We start from the raw sequence: 15,251 nt of genomic DNA on the forward strand, positions 1-15,251 counted from the left end.
AAGCAAGTTTTATATTAACTCCAGGGGCAAACTGTAGCCACCTGGTAGGCAACGGGCTACTCTTTTAAGTGTCTAAGACAAACCATCACCCAAAACTACTGAAAACTAGAGCCAGGAGTTAATGCCACCGAAAAGGCTCATCTGATACCATAATAGAAAAAGAGGAAAACAGTTTATATGCCTTTTAGAGGTTCTGGTTGGCATGTGAGCAATGGCAGGGCAGAAGCAACAGCAACCATTTTCCACTTCGGTTTTTTTCTATGAGTGTCACTGGATAAGTCCATTCTTTGCTCACTTTGGTGACCACACTCGCTGCCACCTGCACCTCAAAAAAAAAAAAAAAAGACCTCACCAAAAATAAGCCCAACTGCTTATTTTCAAGCCAGAAATACGGTATATCCTTCAACAGTTGCTTAAGTAAAGACAAAAAATAATTTATTTGTATTACAGCCCTTGAAATCCTAATACTATATTTCCCCCTTTTTAAAGCCCTATAGCCTTGAGGCTACAAGTACAATTTTTTGCCTCATTAACAACACTGCTCCTTTCCAAAGATATTTTTATTTATAGCAACATCTAAATTACAGAATGCATGATCCAGATCTGTCATGCTGATTGTAGTTGTTGCTATCATGTTAGATGACCTATTTTAGCTTGTTTATAATGTGCAGGATCAGCATGCTGCATTTTAACTGGTTACATTCAGTAGTTGAGTTAAAGTAAATGGGATACATAGGCAATATAGGAGTTTCATTGAACAGGATACTAATTTACAGGTGATGTTTTTAACATGGGGAATATTCCTAGCTCGACTATGGAGGCAAACATACTAGGGGTTTATACCAAAGAAATCTGTAACTGTTCCCTTTGCAGTAATTCAAATATAATGTCAGTGATCAACAGAACTCATGTTGCTGCCTTTGGCATGTAGAGATTTGTACAAGAGTATGTTTTTTCCCCCTCTTCTTTAGCTGCATGGAAACTTTATTGAACATCTCTTAACAGGATTTTTTTTGTCTACATGTCTAAATGAACTGCTGTAGCTTGGCTTGTACTTGATGTTTTTGTTTTCAATTCTGTTTTTTCCCCACTGTTCTAGGGATAAAAGAAGTCATTTTTATGTCTGATAAATATCACGATACTCCGGAAATGATAGCTGCACGGCGCTTGTTTGATCTAGCTGGAATTTTGTACATGTGAGTCAACACATGGAGATATAAATCCTTAACCCACCCATCCACCCCCTATCCCCAATCTTCCTTTTGTATGCTATTGCTTTGTCTTAAAATTCTGAAGGAATCTGTTGCTTGACTTCAATAATTTCTCTTTTCCCTTTTATATACAGAATGGTGTAAGTTAGGATAGTAATGTTATTAACACTAAAAGTAGGGCTGGGACAATAATGGGAAAGTGATCGATTGTTGTGAATTTTTTCCAGAGCATTCTTATTATACCGAACAAGCAGAGATGAGCTGTTTTTCATGGACCGATTTTCTTGTATTGGATACGCTGCTATGGTTTTGATACAACCAAAGCATGCAGAAAATTGTAGGTTAGATTTAGTTTCTTTGAAAAATATAGCAAACTTGTCTGCAGAGAAAAGTGGCTTATGATTGGGACTTAATAAGCAAAAATACAAGGAATTATTGTAGAAACAATAGCCTCTGTTCTGCTAAAAAAAGAAACACATACTGTTCACAAACAACAAACATTAGTAAAATTTTGTGCTTCAGCAAATGTATTATGACTGCATTAGTTACCGTAAACAGGGCCATATTCCTTGTGTAACTAAAAAAGATTTCAATCTATAAAGAAAATGGCTGTGAAGATATAGACCTATAAAGCCAAAATGGACATCTAGGTCTAAAGTGAGTAGCCCAGGTGTCTTATGCAGCCTTCAAATCTGGCAAAGTCTTTTACAAAAGATAAAGTTATGCCTCTAATGAGCAATCTGCCCTTAGCCCAACAGCCTACCATCTATTGTGGAAAAGGAAAAAAAGAGGGTGTCAGAAATAGAAAATGAGAGATAATTTTATTAACAACACTTTATTGCTTTTTAATTAAACTATCCCAAATTAATTTACAATGATTATTATAAATAAAGTAAAAACTTTTATAGAAACCATTTTTAAAAAGATAGTTTTGAAAAATAATTTTAATTGTGGGATGTGACAAAATCAAGAGAAGGTCTGGATGAAGGACACTTTGCAGAGCATATTAGTATGAACAAAGCAGCCATCCGTGAGATGTTGAAACAGGTGTTCTGAAAGGCTCAGGCTGGCTGCAGTTTTCTAGGTTGCCTACACAGATACATAGATAATACTTCCATTGGATTGACTGGCAAAGCAAGATGGCTATGCATGCTCATGCAGGCAGAAGCACACACTGCCAACAGGTGCCCTTAGTCACAAAAGTTGCTTTGGATCTCCACTGACAAAGCTGAATCTATTAGCAGTTCTAGGCTACATACCTGTTCCTTCATGGAGAATGCAACTCCATCCAAAAAACAAACAAAGAAACCAATAACTACCCACAGGACCTGAGAACTACCTATGCACAGAATTTCAGACCCTCCAGGATTCAGTTGTAGCCTATTTGCTTTCATTTACTCTGCATTCAAACTTTGAACTGCAGTGTCTTGGACTTGGTTATGCATGGCAACATTTTATTCAGATTTGAATCAGAGCTGTATGTCATTAGCTTAACAATGACACAATTTCTCATATTTTAAAGTGACAGCATGAAAATACGCTTGGTAAGTAGATAATGTAAGGTTTACATTGAATGTATAGCAATTGACAAGTGATGCTTCTAAGATTGAGGATTATTTCTGATGTTTATAACGTCTCAATAATGTCCATGTAAGGATAAGCTTATCTGTTGTATATGCTTCAAAACTCATTTTTATCTGCAAAATATTTTTTTATTAAATAAAAATAGATTTAAATAAAACAAGTCCAAATGGAAACAGTTTTATCTCAAAAATAAAATCAGACTAAAGCAATTTCTAAAACCATTTCTTGTAAATGTCTTTCTTTAAAGCTATAGTGTTACGAAGTGAAGGTAGAATTTCAAAGGCACTGGGAGGCAAACTATTAATGTGATAGAAATCTTTATTTTTCAGTCTTCAGAATTTGAAAATTAGAGAATTTTGTAAGTTCAATAGTTCTGACAGACAATTTTACCCTAATTTACTGAAGTAGAAACATGAAGTGATAAAATGTTGCATGAATGTGGTATGTGTGTAAGAGACACATTTATTACAGCAGGAGCACAAGTCATTCTGTTATGAGATCTTTCTAAAATTTGTCTGTGGCTGGCATGCCTCCAAGTATTTCTGACCAATTGGTTGGATAAAGTTTGTGTATAGTCATTCTCCCAAGCATATCCTTCATTATTGACTATTTTTGCCTTTTGTAATGATTTGTGAGGGTTTGGCTAGGTTTAATGAATCTCTAGTACTGAATTGTCAAGCTTAATGAGACACTAAATCCACGTTATTTGCATATTCTTCTGTTTACTAGTAGATTGTAAAATATATACAAAGTCCCCCAATACCTCTCTTGCTAATTGCTGCAGCAGATGCTCTAATGATGTAAAAGGATGAACTATGGTGATGGTATTAATTTTACAGTTCTAAAATGATTCTAGCTTCAGTAGTTTGTATTTTATCCCCCTTGCATAATGTGGTGTTTTCTGCCTTTCCTTTAAGACTACAAGAAGCAAACTTTGGAAATTTCCTATTAAAAATTGGCATGGAAAGAACATATAAAATGTTACAGAGATGCTACCCCCTGTAGCTAAGTTGTTAGAAATCCTTCTAACTCCTTTCTAATTTATGAACTCCAATAGCTGAAGAACATACAGACTAAGCAACCCCATGTGTCTTTTTGTCTTAGTCTTTTTTGTCCGGGTATCTCTCAGTATGGTGCACTATAATTGGCTCCTATAGAGATAAAACATAGAATGAATCCAAGGATATGCTTTTTCCTTCTTAAAATTTAGTTGGGAGCCAAAGCAAACAAAATGTTTAACTACTTCACTAGCTAATATTCCTCTCTCTTTGTTGTTTTTAGAAAATTCAAACCAAAGTGCAGCAAGATCATCATTGATTTTGATTCAATTAACAGCAAACCAAGTCAAAAGCCTCTGTGAGTTACATCTAATTAAATCTCCAGAAGAGTGTGATTATCCTTTTCTTAGAAGCTGCTAATGCCTTTCATCTTGAAGTTAGGCATAACTTTTTAATAGCCACTACAGTTTAAGCAGACATCTAAGGAATGTGTCAGAACTTGAACATTTGTGCTTTTTCTGCTATACGTTTAAACTTTGACTTCCAGGATTTTACTAAATCTTCTGTGAATGAAACTCTGTGTGAGATTAGTATTAGTGGGTAAACAATGCAAAAGGCATTCAATATATTGTGTCAATTAGCCAAGAACTCATCTGACTTGAAGGGAAATAAAATTACAATTCATATTCTGTGAATATTGACTGTACAAGAACTGTTGAAGAATCTCTTCAGCAGCATACAACTGTGGGAACACATGTCCTAGCTTAATTTAATTCAGACTGGCTAGACAGTTATATAACTAGTACTTTAACACTTTGAAATCTTCAGCTACTTAATTGCTTCTTTATATGATTTACATTTGAAAATGTTTTGCATTGAATAAAATTTTACAGTAGCTTTCATCCCCCTTTGCCCCACTGCCCCCAAACATCTTACTTTTCTTAGAGGATGTGAATAAATCATCAGAACCAATAAGAACTTCTTTGGAGCTGATTTTTATACCCTAAAAAGTAATTTGTCCATTGATCTAAAATTCTGGGAGACAATCTAATAATTTGCAATGTTAAAACTAGCCTCTAAGTCAGTATTTTCTTCTAAGGGAAATGAACAGGCTTAATCCATATTGAGGCTACATATGCCAAATGGACCATGGTTTTAGCTTGCTTTGGTTTGTTAAAATTAGCATTAAGTTTAAGAAACATTGATTAAAGCTTTCACAAGATTTCCGTATAGGTTTTTTTATTTGATTTTGACAACAAATAGTTATTTAGATACTCAAATTATTTCATTTTAAAAAATGTTTTGTGAAGTTTGGTATGTATATTTGTATTGAAATTCTGTGTGTTGAGCATTTTTTAATATGGCACAATATCAGCATTATAAAATGTCTATTAAAATCTTTGTGAAATATAATTTTTATTATATTACTCACTGTGCTTGGTTCTAAATCATAGTATTTCTGTGGTCATACAAAAACTATATTTTATTTTTTTAAAGAAAAACCATGTTTATTCTTTTATCACTAAAGATAAAATACAAAAAAAGAAGGGGGGGAAATAAAAATAAACTAACAAACATCCAACACTAGCAACAAAAAACCATGTGACAAAAAAACAAGTAACAAATACATCTTAACATTAAACATAAGAAAAAATCAATCCTGGTTGAATGCTGAAAGATATATCAAAAACCTAATATATTCCCTTGCCATTATAATATTTGTTGTATAATTAAATAAGGCAATACCTTCAATAACTGTTCATACCAGTCATGTTTAGTAGAATCCAGTTACATTTGGAGAGCCATTCTTTGAATAGAGGGCTAATTTCATTAAAGAAATGTAAATACTGTTTAGTTCTGGAGTATTGTTCCTAAACTGAAAGAGAAAAGATCTAGTCAATGCCTTTTGTCAGTAAAGAAATACTAGATTAAATATACTGTACAATATTAGAGCAGTAAAAGATTTTCTTTGGATTTTGTTTCTTCATTAAACTTATAGCCTTCTGTCTGTGGAAGTATATCTAGTGTAGGTCTATACTGAGATTGGTGGTATTTTGGTTATCCATAAACTATTGGTTAGGCCAGGGGTCGGCAACCTTAAACTCTCAAAGAGCCATTTGGACCTCTTTCCTACAGGAAAAAGACACTGGGAGCCACAAAACTGGGTGGGCGTGGCCAGCTCAATGTCACTAACTCCCAGTCACATGACCACCTAGCCATGCCTACCCAGCCACAAAACTATTGTCTCTCTCTCTTGTATATTTTTACAAAGTCAACTTATTGCCCCCAACAATCTGGGTCCTCATTTTACCTACCTTATAAAGGATGGAAGGCTGAGTCAACCTTGGGCCGGGCTCGAACCTGCAGTAATTGCAGGCTACTGTGTTCTTAATAAGCCTTAATAAGCCTTAATAACAGGCTTTACCAGCGTGAGCTAAACCGGCCCTGTCACTAACTCCCAGTCACATGACCACCTAGCCATGCCTACCCAGCCACAAAACTATTCTCTGTCTCTCTCTCCCTCTCCCCTTTCCTCCCTCTCCCCTTCCCTCCCCCTCTCTATGTATCACTCTTATGTGTCTCTCTATGTGTCTCTCTGTGTGTGTCTCCCTCCTCCCTTTGGGTGACCATCCTCCTGTCCCCACTCCTCTCGTAACTCCCTGGCCGGCTGTGGCTGAGCCAGGAGCGTTTGCATACACAAGGAGACTCCAGCCTGAAATGGCAGGAAGCGAAGGCTGCCTTATGTACAAATGTGACGCGAAGGCAGGCACAGGGCAGCTTTGCTCCTGCACTCTCTGGCAACCCTCTTCCTCTCAGGATGCCCAGAATAGCTGTGGCTGAGCAGGGAGCGTGTACATGTGCGGGGAGGCCCTCCTCAAACAAGCACCAAAGCTCAGGAAAGGCACGTGTAGGGTGGGCAGTGGCTCGCTTACAGGGAGTCTCTCCGCACGGTCCCAGCTCAGCCACAGCCAGCCGGGGGGGGGGGTTATGTGGGGGGAGGGAAGTGCAGGAGTGAAGCTGCCTTATACCTGCCTTCACACCACATTTATGCATAAGGCAGCCTTCACTTCCTGCCACTTTGGGAGAGGAAGAGGGATGGGGCGAGTGTGCCAGTGATGGCACAGGGAGCTGTGGCAGAGGGCCCAGAGTCGCTTGTGGCCCTGGAGCTGCGGGTTGCCGACCCCTGGGTTAGGCAAATGTAAATCATATAATCTGCTATTATTGTCATACCCTTTTTCACACCAATAAGTGTAATTGGCCAAAATATCCTGAGAAAGATCTTACGGTTAGTGGAAAATGTATGAATATTATCAACTTTTCATGACAGGAATAGATTCTATGTACAACTAAGGAAATAGGAAACAAATTGCTAATGTAGCTAGAAAATAGATTACATTCTTAAAATGGTAATGGTTCAGAAACTTTGGCTTTCAAGGAACGCACTTTTAATTTAAAATGTGAAATAGAAAGGACTTAGTGATCCAAAGCTGAGCACTGAAATAAGCATTTCTGTTAGCTTTCTATGAATAGTAAGCCAATATATTTCACAAGATTTTAAAATTCTGCAAGCAGGGAATTAGCAAAACAATTTAAAATTTGGAGTGATAGTTTTTTGAATTCAATATATCATAGCCCCATGATGATGAACCTATGGCACACTGTGGTAACCGAGGCCCAAGTAGTGATTACCAAACACAATTAGTCCTAAATAAACTTATTTTATCCAAACAGCTGAGAATTAATTCATTCTCAGCTTAGTCCAAAACAAATTCTTCATAAACAGTCCTGCGGCCTTATCACCAACCTTTGATGTCTTTGGCAACCTGCCAAAGGCTTTTCTTGGCAAAAACCCCACAAAGTTCAAGAGACACTGACAAGAAGCACTGAAATCAACGTTGCTTTTCCACAAAGAACCCAACGGCTCGTTGCTGCTCTTTTAAGCCTTATGGGAGTGGCCAATCATCTTCTGGCCTTACTCCCAAGTCATCCTTTTTGCTTCAGCTGCTCTTGCCATCTGGCAGCTCTTCTCATGCATGCACTAGGAACAGGCTCCTCCTGTTCCTCTGCCTCTCTGGATGCTCTGGAGTCCGCGCATTGCTCCCAGATGGTCCTGGCCCCATCTCTGCCTCTGACGCAGAGCCCTCGTCCAGTCCTTCCCCTGACTCCAGGACTGGCCCATTGTCCTCCCCAGCCTCCTCACTGTCGGACTCTGTTGCTAGGTCTGCAAGCTGCTGGCGGACCACAACACACACATGCCAGAGGTAGCACGCAGAGCCCTCTCTGTGGGCACGTGCGCTGTCACCAGCTGCTCTTCTGGTTTCCAGCGTACACATGGCGCCACTCAGCTGATCTTTGCACATGCTGGAGTGCTGGAACTGAAGACCAGTCATGTGTACCAGCCAGCTGGTCTTCGGGGTTCCAGCGTACTCACGCTCCAGTTTGGGTATTAGGTGCCGAAAAGGTTCATCATCACTGTCATAGCCAATAATTAAGATTTCTGGGAGTTTTAGTCCAATTTACCTAAAGAGGTACTGTTTGCCTGTTTCATAATCCAAATGACATGCATAGCAATTGACAGAAAAAAATCGTTGGAAAATTTGCTATAAATAAATGTTCTTCATGGCCAATATATGGCAATTTCCACGCCAAGTATTACCAGTGCATCAAACAATTCAACATTTCCAGATGCTTTGGTCTCTCACTTCGGACATTTGTATTATCAAGGGATTATAGATTTACTAATAGCGTGAGAAGAATGCTCTTTACATTCTTTATATCCAGAACAAATAAATATTTAAAGTACACACTTCCATTAAGAAGTCTACCATGTTTTAAAAAGCAAGATAGCAGATTGTCTTTGCCTTTTTAAGACTTCTACCTATAGCTATCATTATGAGTCAAGAAGGCTAAGATTAATCAAAGCCTGTACACATTAAATGTCTGATTGCTCTATTGGTAGTTCTTCTGATCTGGAGGATGAGTGGAATTGTGTTGTCCCAAACTGGGAATCAGGGGAATTTCTGTTGATAGTGTGCTTGTAAGTGGCTACCTATTGAAGGAAACATTCCATATATATACAAGGTTAGGTTTGTAAGACATTAATTAACAACTATAGCATCATGACTTGAAACAAAGAGGAATGTTGCCGACTGTCATTACCAATACATAACACAAAGGGTTTGTACTTTTCAATAGTGCTTGCTACATTCAAAGGAGAGACAGGCAATAAAGACCCTGAATCCCAGTGTGACTATAATATTCCTGTGTTGATCTTCAAAGATACCATGTTATAAGGAGGAAAATTGAAAAACTTTTTTTCAGGCTTGAAATAGGCTACTTTTGACATTTCTTTATGTCCAATAAAGTAAGTGTATACTATCCTGAATAAAGACTAAAGAATAAAATACATGTACATGGAATTTAATTAATTACTGGCACAATCTTTATACTCTTCCCATTATACCTTTAATTAGAAGGAATACAAAGTACTTGCACCCTCAAATTAAAGGTAGGCATGGATTACAATTCTATTCAGAAAAACCCACAGCTTTTATTCCAAACACATTGCTGCGGTGAGTTATTTGGTTAAGAAACTTGAATTTAAAGCTAAATTACAATATAAACTGATAAGTCAAACCAATCATCTATCTCAATGCAATCAGAGCATATTAGAAGGCAAATGGAAGATATAGGTCAACAAAATAGGAAGCCAGTTGGTCAATTCTTGTTAAAACCAATGGATCAACTTTCAAGCGACCCAAAAAAAGAATCCTGCACTTGTGAGAGAAGGAAAAGAAGTCCAAGGCAATCTCAGGTATGGCCTTTGATTGGAAATCATATGGAAAAAGACCAGTATTTCCTATGAATCAGAATCAGCTAATAAACAATGGCAACCTAACATAACAACCCCTTGGTATTGATTTCTATTCTGAAGTATCTTAACTTTTATAATGCAGTAACGCGGTGGCTCAGGGGCTAAGATGCTGACCTTGTCGATCGAAAGGTCGGCAGTTCAGTGGTTTGAATCCCTAGTGCTGCCGTGTAATGGTGAGCTCCCGTTACTTGTCCCAGCTTCTGCCAACCTAGCAGTTCGAAAGCACGTAAAAAATGCAAGTAGAAAAAATAGGGACCACCTTTGGTGGGAAGGTAACAGCGTTCCGTGCGCCTTTGGCATTGAGTCATGCTGGCCACATGACCACGGAGACATCTTCGGACAGCACTGGCTCTTTGGCTTTGAAACAGATGAGCATTGCCCCCTAGAGTTGGGAACGACTAGCATGTATGTGCAAAGGGAACCTTTACTTTTAACTAATTTTATTTTTGTTATATTTTAGAAGGGAATAAAATAACTGCTAGGACCATGTATACTTTGAATATGGGAAGGAAAAAAAACCCTGTAAGTGTGACTATAACAACTTTCTGCTACCATACAACATGTCCCACCACTTTTCCACATTAGTGACTCATTAATGTGATTCTTAAAGCAGTAGCATCTTTTTTGCAGGTCCACATGGAAGACCCCGAAAGAAGAGATAGATGGTTTAATGAATAGCACAGATGTGTGATTTCAACAGAAGTTCTAGAACACTACTTATAAACCATTTTAAAATATCAGTCCTGTTACTGTATTGTCCAATTTTCCTTTCCTTCTTATCTGTAGATTCCAAAATTCTGATTCTATTGAAGGAGATTGGTGCAAACAGAAAAAGAAAAGAGGAAGAGAACCACCACCTAAAGCAGTGTTTTTCAAACTTGTTAATATTAAGTGTGGAGCAACTTCCAGAATTCCTGTGCTAGGGAATTAGGGGAGCTGAAGTCCACACATTGTAAGGCTGACAAGTTTGAAAAGTATTGATCCAAAGAAACAAAACTATATACCCTTAATTTTTGTATCAGAACTTCAGTACTAGTACAAACACATGCATATCTTAGGCTTTTGCATTAAATCCATAGACACACGCGCACACACAACAAAATGCTTTGGGAAATGTTTTTCTTTTCACTTTAAAGAGAACACAAGTCCTACAGTCCTTGAGCTTTTATTGCATTCTCTGGAGAAACAAGCTTTGTTGAAGATGTGTTCTTGTACACATATCAGGCAAATGCCTTTTTCTATGCTGTATTCCATCCATCTAGGACTGCAGGCATCTCAGCTGGGCATGTAGAGATGTGAGGAGTAAGCAATGCAAGAATATGTCTACCTGTATGGGCTGTCTGTTTTGATTTGGGGGAGGAAAAAAAACTCAATGACTGCTGCACAGGAGACAGACAGTTTGTGGAGAGGGAGCGTGGAGCCTTTTACTGAAAAGAAGCCAGGAGCAATATTCATTAAAACATGTCTGATTTTTCCAGGGTCTGGAAAGAAGGTTTGAATTAACATGGGAAATGAAGTTAACTTTTACATCATTCTGATATAACTATACTGAAGAAATGCAGGATAAAAACTTGTGTGCAATCATTGTTTCGTTTACAGAAACAACGCATGAGTGAAGGAAAATAAAATAAATTTCTTTCATTACCATAGATTTGGTAACTACTTTGATATGAATATAGAAAAGGTGTATATAAATTCAGAATTTAATCTGTGTCTGATGATCTATATGCAGTATAACTGATGGCCATATTTTCTCGGAGTTATCAGATTTTCAAATTCAATTGCAATTTTTATGCTCTACTCACTGGTAGAATCCTTTTGTATCTTGACATATATATAGGAAGATTGCTAGTCCTTTAGTAACAATTCAATACCACATATTTTGCGTAGTGGGGTTTTATGTTAATATGAATGTATTAGAACATAATGATAAATGACAGCAGTGTAGTTATGACCAGATGGCACCTCTGCATGTAGAGAAAATCACAGCTGTAAGTTTAAATGCAATATTCAATTCATGTTAGGTCTCAGATGTACAACAATCTATGTCTAACTTAGGTGATCCATAAATGAAAGAAAAGTTAGTTTTTAATACCTCTCTTGGGCAAAGAAGGAGCCAGATATAATCCCCCCTTCCACCTGAGCTCGATAGTGCTAATGTTTGTAGTTAAAAGATCACAATGGAGCACAGAAATTTATATCTTTCAATTGATGCCTGCTGCAATCATTAGACCTTGATAGTTTGCAGTTAAGAAACAGTTACAAATCCATGGTTAAAATAAATAAAAGAAAAACAAATATCCATAAATTAGTCAGACTAGGCAACTTAGATTAAGTTGCCTTTGGAATCCTTTGGAATAAATTCAAAAGTTTCAGAAATCCAAAAACAGGGATGTATACAATAACCACATAGAAGTATCCAATGCCATACCATCCTGCATTCAAAAGAGTCTTAAGGGCATGGATCCAAACTATTCATTGATGAGAACATACTAGAAAACATTTTATACTTAGAGGCCAAAAGAAATCAAAGATTAACCAAGATACTGCCCCAGTAATCACATTGGATTATTCCCTTGAAGAGACAAGAAACTTGTAAATCTGAATGATTTTATCAACCAAACACTGTCAAACTGGTAACAGAGGTCAGGCAGGAGCGCTGTTTGATATTCCTTCCTGAAAAGGCTACCATAAACATGGTACTATCAGCTGTCCAATAGTCCAACACAATAAAGCATTTCACCTTCTTTATTGCCTTGATTTAGGCTTGAACATGAGCTCATACTGTGTTTGGTCAGTCTTTCCTTTTTCTCTTCTATTTACTAGTTGTTAATTCTAACACTTTTTCTCCTGGTATTCCTCAGTATACCAAGGGACCATCAGAGTTCAGTACCCAAGACAGGTTGCTCAAGAACGATGTTGCCAAATGCCCAAATCATTCTTAGATGCCAATAGGCAATCAATCATTCAATGGAACTATTAGTAAGATCACTGGGAACCTTCCCAGGTATTTGCCATAAATCATCTCAATAGATAATGTGCTAGGGGTGAACTCTCCAAATCGTCCCTTTCACTTCATACAGTCATGGGTACCTATCAATTAGGAAGCTTTTTGCCCTTTCATATCAGGCCTAAGATTACTTCAGATAAGATAATGGTGCAGTGGTGAAATCTGAACCAGTTTAGTATTGGTTCGCTGGCTGCGCTGTGCACCAAATGCGTGTTGTACATGTACATGCACAGTACACAGCAAACAAGCGCACATGTGCAGTACCCGGAAAACGTGAGCTGCATGTGCACATGTGCAGTCCGCGCCAAAAGGAGGCTTGGGAAGGTAAGTAGAACAGTGTGTGATCAGCTGTAGCGCGCAATTTTGGGAACCTTTTTAAAAACTTTTTAAAAGCATTTTTTACTACTGGCTCAGGTGAATAGGTAGTAAAAAAATGCCTAAAAAGTAAAAAAAAAAAAACCACCTTCCGACAATCAGCTGAGAGACGCGCGATCATCGGAACTTTTTTTTTTTTACTTTAAAGCATTTTTAACTACCGGTTCCAGAGAACCGGTAGTAAAAAAATGCTAAAAAAGTAAAAAACAAAAAGTTCCAACAATCGCGTGTCTCTCAGCTGATCGTTGGAACTTTTTTTTTTACATTTTTACTACCAGTTCGGCGAACCAGTAGCACTTTTTACTACTGTTTCAGGCGAACTGACCCGAACCAGTAGCATTTCACCCCTGTAATAGTGGCTATTAAGGATCATGAACCTGGCCCAGCCTTGCAGCATGGATTATGAAGTTATTGAACAGACTCTAACATCTGAGCACTTTAGGGAGGGATCCTGTTGAGCACAGTGTTCTCAATATCCCTGTCCTGTCCCTTTGATCACCGCTATGCTGTCTTAAATATCAGTGCCACTTCACCCTGGTGCCAAGTATCCTGAAGGATAGACGCCTATATCTTCACCCTTTCAGGTTTTAATAATATACACCATGTCTGCATGTTCATAATCACCCTATAGCAAGGTAAAGATTGAGTTTACTACCAGCAGATGGATGGATGGATGGATGGATAGATGGATAAGAAAAAGAAAGGAAGAAATATGTTTAAGCTGAATGATTACAGGACACTTAATTCTTTGTTGTGTTCTGTCTATAATAGATATAGTAGAATTATTTCATGAAAAATAATTTAGGATTGCAGCCAAAATGAATGTTAATTAAATAGCAGTTTAAGCTTTAAAATTAAGACTAATGGCTATGCTTAAAAAGCATATGCATAATACATGATAAAAATACAAACACACGCCTAATAATTGAATGGACCTGGACAGAATAAAGGACTTTTAATGAGGAATGTGTGCCAAGCAGGATACTGTAAAGCACTCTTCTCATAATACAAACTATGTATTGTACATCAAATAATATACAATTGTGTTTTAAGTAGCAAAATTATGAAGGATTACCAATTTTTCCTTCAATAAATAACAGGAGAGAAAACATGTAAAATATTTACTAATTCTTGTTCTAAATTTACAACGGTGAAAAAAAATCTTAACAATTGAAATCATTGATAAATACCCAGAAGACTAATATAATATTGATACTGTATTAACTCAACATATGCCAGTATGGAAATTATGTTGATAAACCTTGGGATTTTACAGGTAATTTTGTTTTTCTTTAAAATGAAGCATGACTGGTACCAAGTTAACATCTAGAGTTGTCTGAAATATAAGAAAAATAATATGACTAAAGATGCATTCTTCTTTCAACTTGACTCCTTAGATGTGCTAATTTTTGTGCAAAAGCTATCTTGTAAAACTTTCTAAATAGTCATCTGCTATCAGTTGAATGTTCTTTCTCAGTGCCCTGTTATCTCCAGCCCAGGGGTGAAATCCAGCAGGTTCTGACAGGTTCTGGAGAACCGGTAGCGGAAATTTTGAGTAGTTCGGAGAACCGGCAAATACCATCTCTTGCTGGCCCCAGAGTGGGATGGGGATGGAGATTTTGCAATATCCTTCCCCCAGGAGTGGGGAGGAAATAGGGATTTTGCAGTATCCTTCCCCTGCCATGCCCACCAAGCCACGCCCACAGAACCAGTAGTAAAAAAATTTGGATTTCACCACTGCTCCAGCCTAGCTCAAAGTGAGCATAATATGGAGAAGGTTGGCCACCTTCCTCAAGAATATAGAGCTGTGCAGGCATGCTAATAATAGAGGAAGTGATTAGCATGTTTTTTAAACTTTGCTCTTTTAACTCTGTCTTTCTAACTTTATCTTTTTATCTTTTGTATGGATTTTACAGTTTTTTATTTGTAAACTGGTCAGTCAATAGATGGGAGGTATATAAATGTGGCAAATAAACCAATAAGTGCTCACTACAGGTAGTCTTGAAGTTACGAATGTAATGGAGCCTGCCCATTCCATTCGTAACCGAGGATTCGTGGAAGTGAATCTCGTACCTTGAACGGGATCACTCCCTCCTTTCACCCACACATTTGCTAATCGTTAAGTGCACGTGAGATATTTCAGGGTGGGGAAGTCCATGGCAGGGTGGGCTAGTGATGGAACACACCACCTGCTTAAG

The 15,251-nt window shown here is 37.6% G+C and overlaps 1 protein-coding gene across 6 annotated transcripts in view; it reads left to right on the top strand.

The window, feature by feature from the left end:
- The window catches only part of DCTD (dCMP deaminase), a 117,378-nt gene that overhangs the window by 72,935 nt on the left and 29,192 nt on the right, over positions 1 to 15,251 (top strand). For all 6 annotated transcript variants that reach the window (XR_009156279.1, XM_058192848.1, XM_058192852.1 and 3 more), the window contains 2 exons: positions 1,100 to 1,196; positions 4,077 to 4,151. Coding sequence is in view for 5 of the 6 variants with exons in the window: in XM_058192848.1 (XP_058048831.1) it covers positions 1,100 to 1,196; positions 4,077 to 4,151 (172 nt within the window). In the remaining variant the exon portion in view is untranslated. The remainder of the gene's footprint in view (positions 1 to 1,099; positions 1,197 to 4,076; positions 4,152 to 15,251) is intronic.

Source organism: Ahaetulla prasina, chromosome 8 (assembly GCF_028640845.1).
Source record: "Ahaetulla prasina isolate Xishuangbanna chromosome 8, ASM2864084v1, whole genome shotgun sequence".
Classification (NCBI taxonomy): domain Eukaryota; kingdom Metazoa; phylum Chordata; class Lepidosauria; order Squamata; family Colubridae; genus Ahaetulla; species Ahaetulla prasina.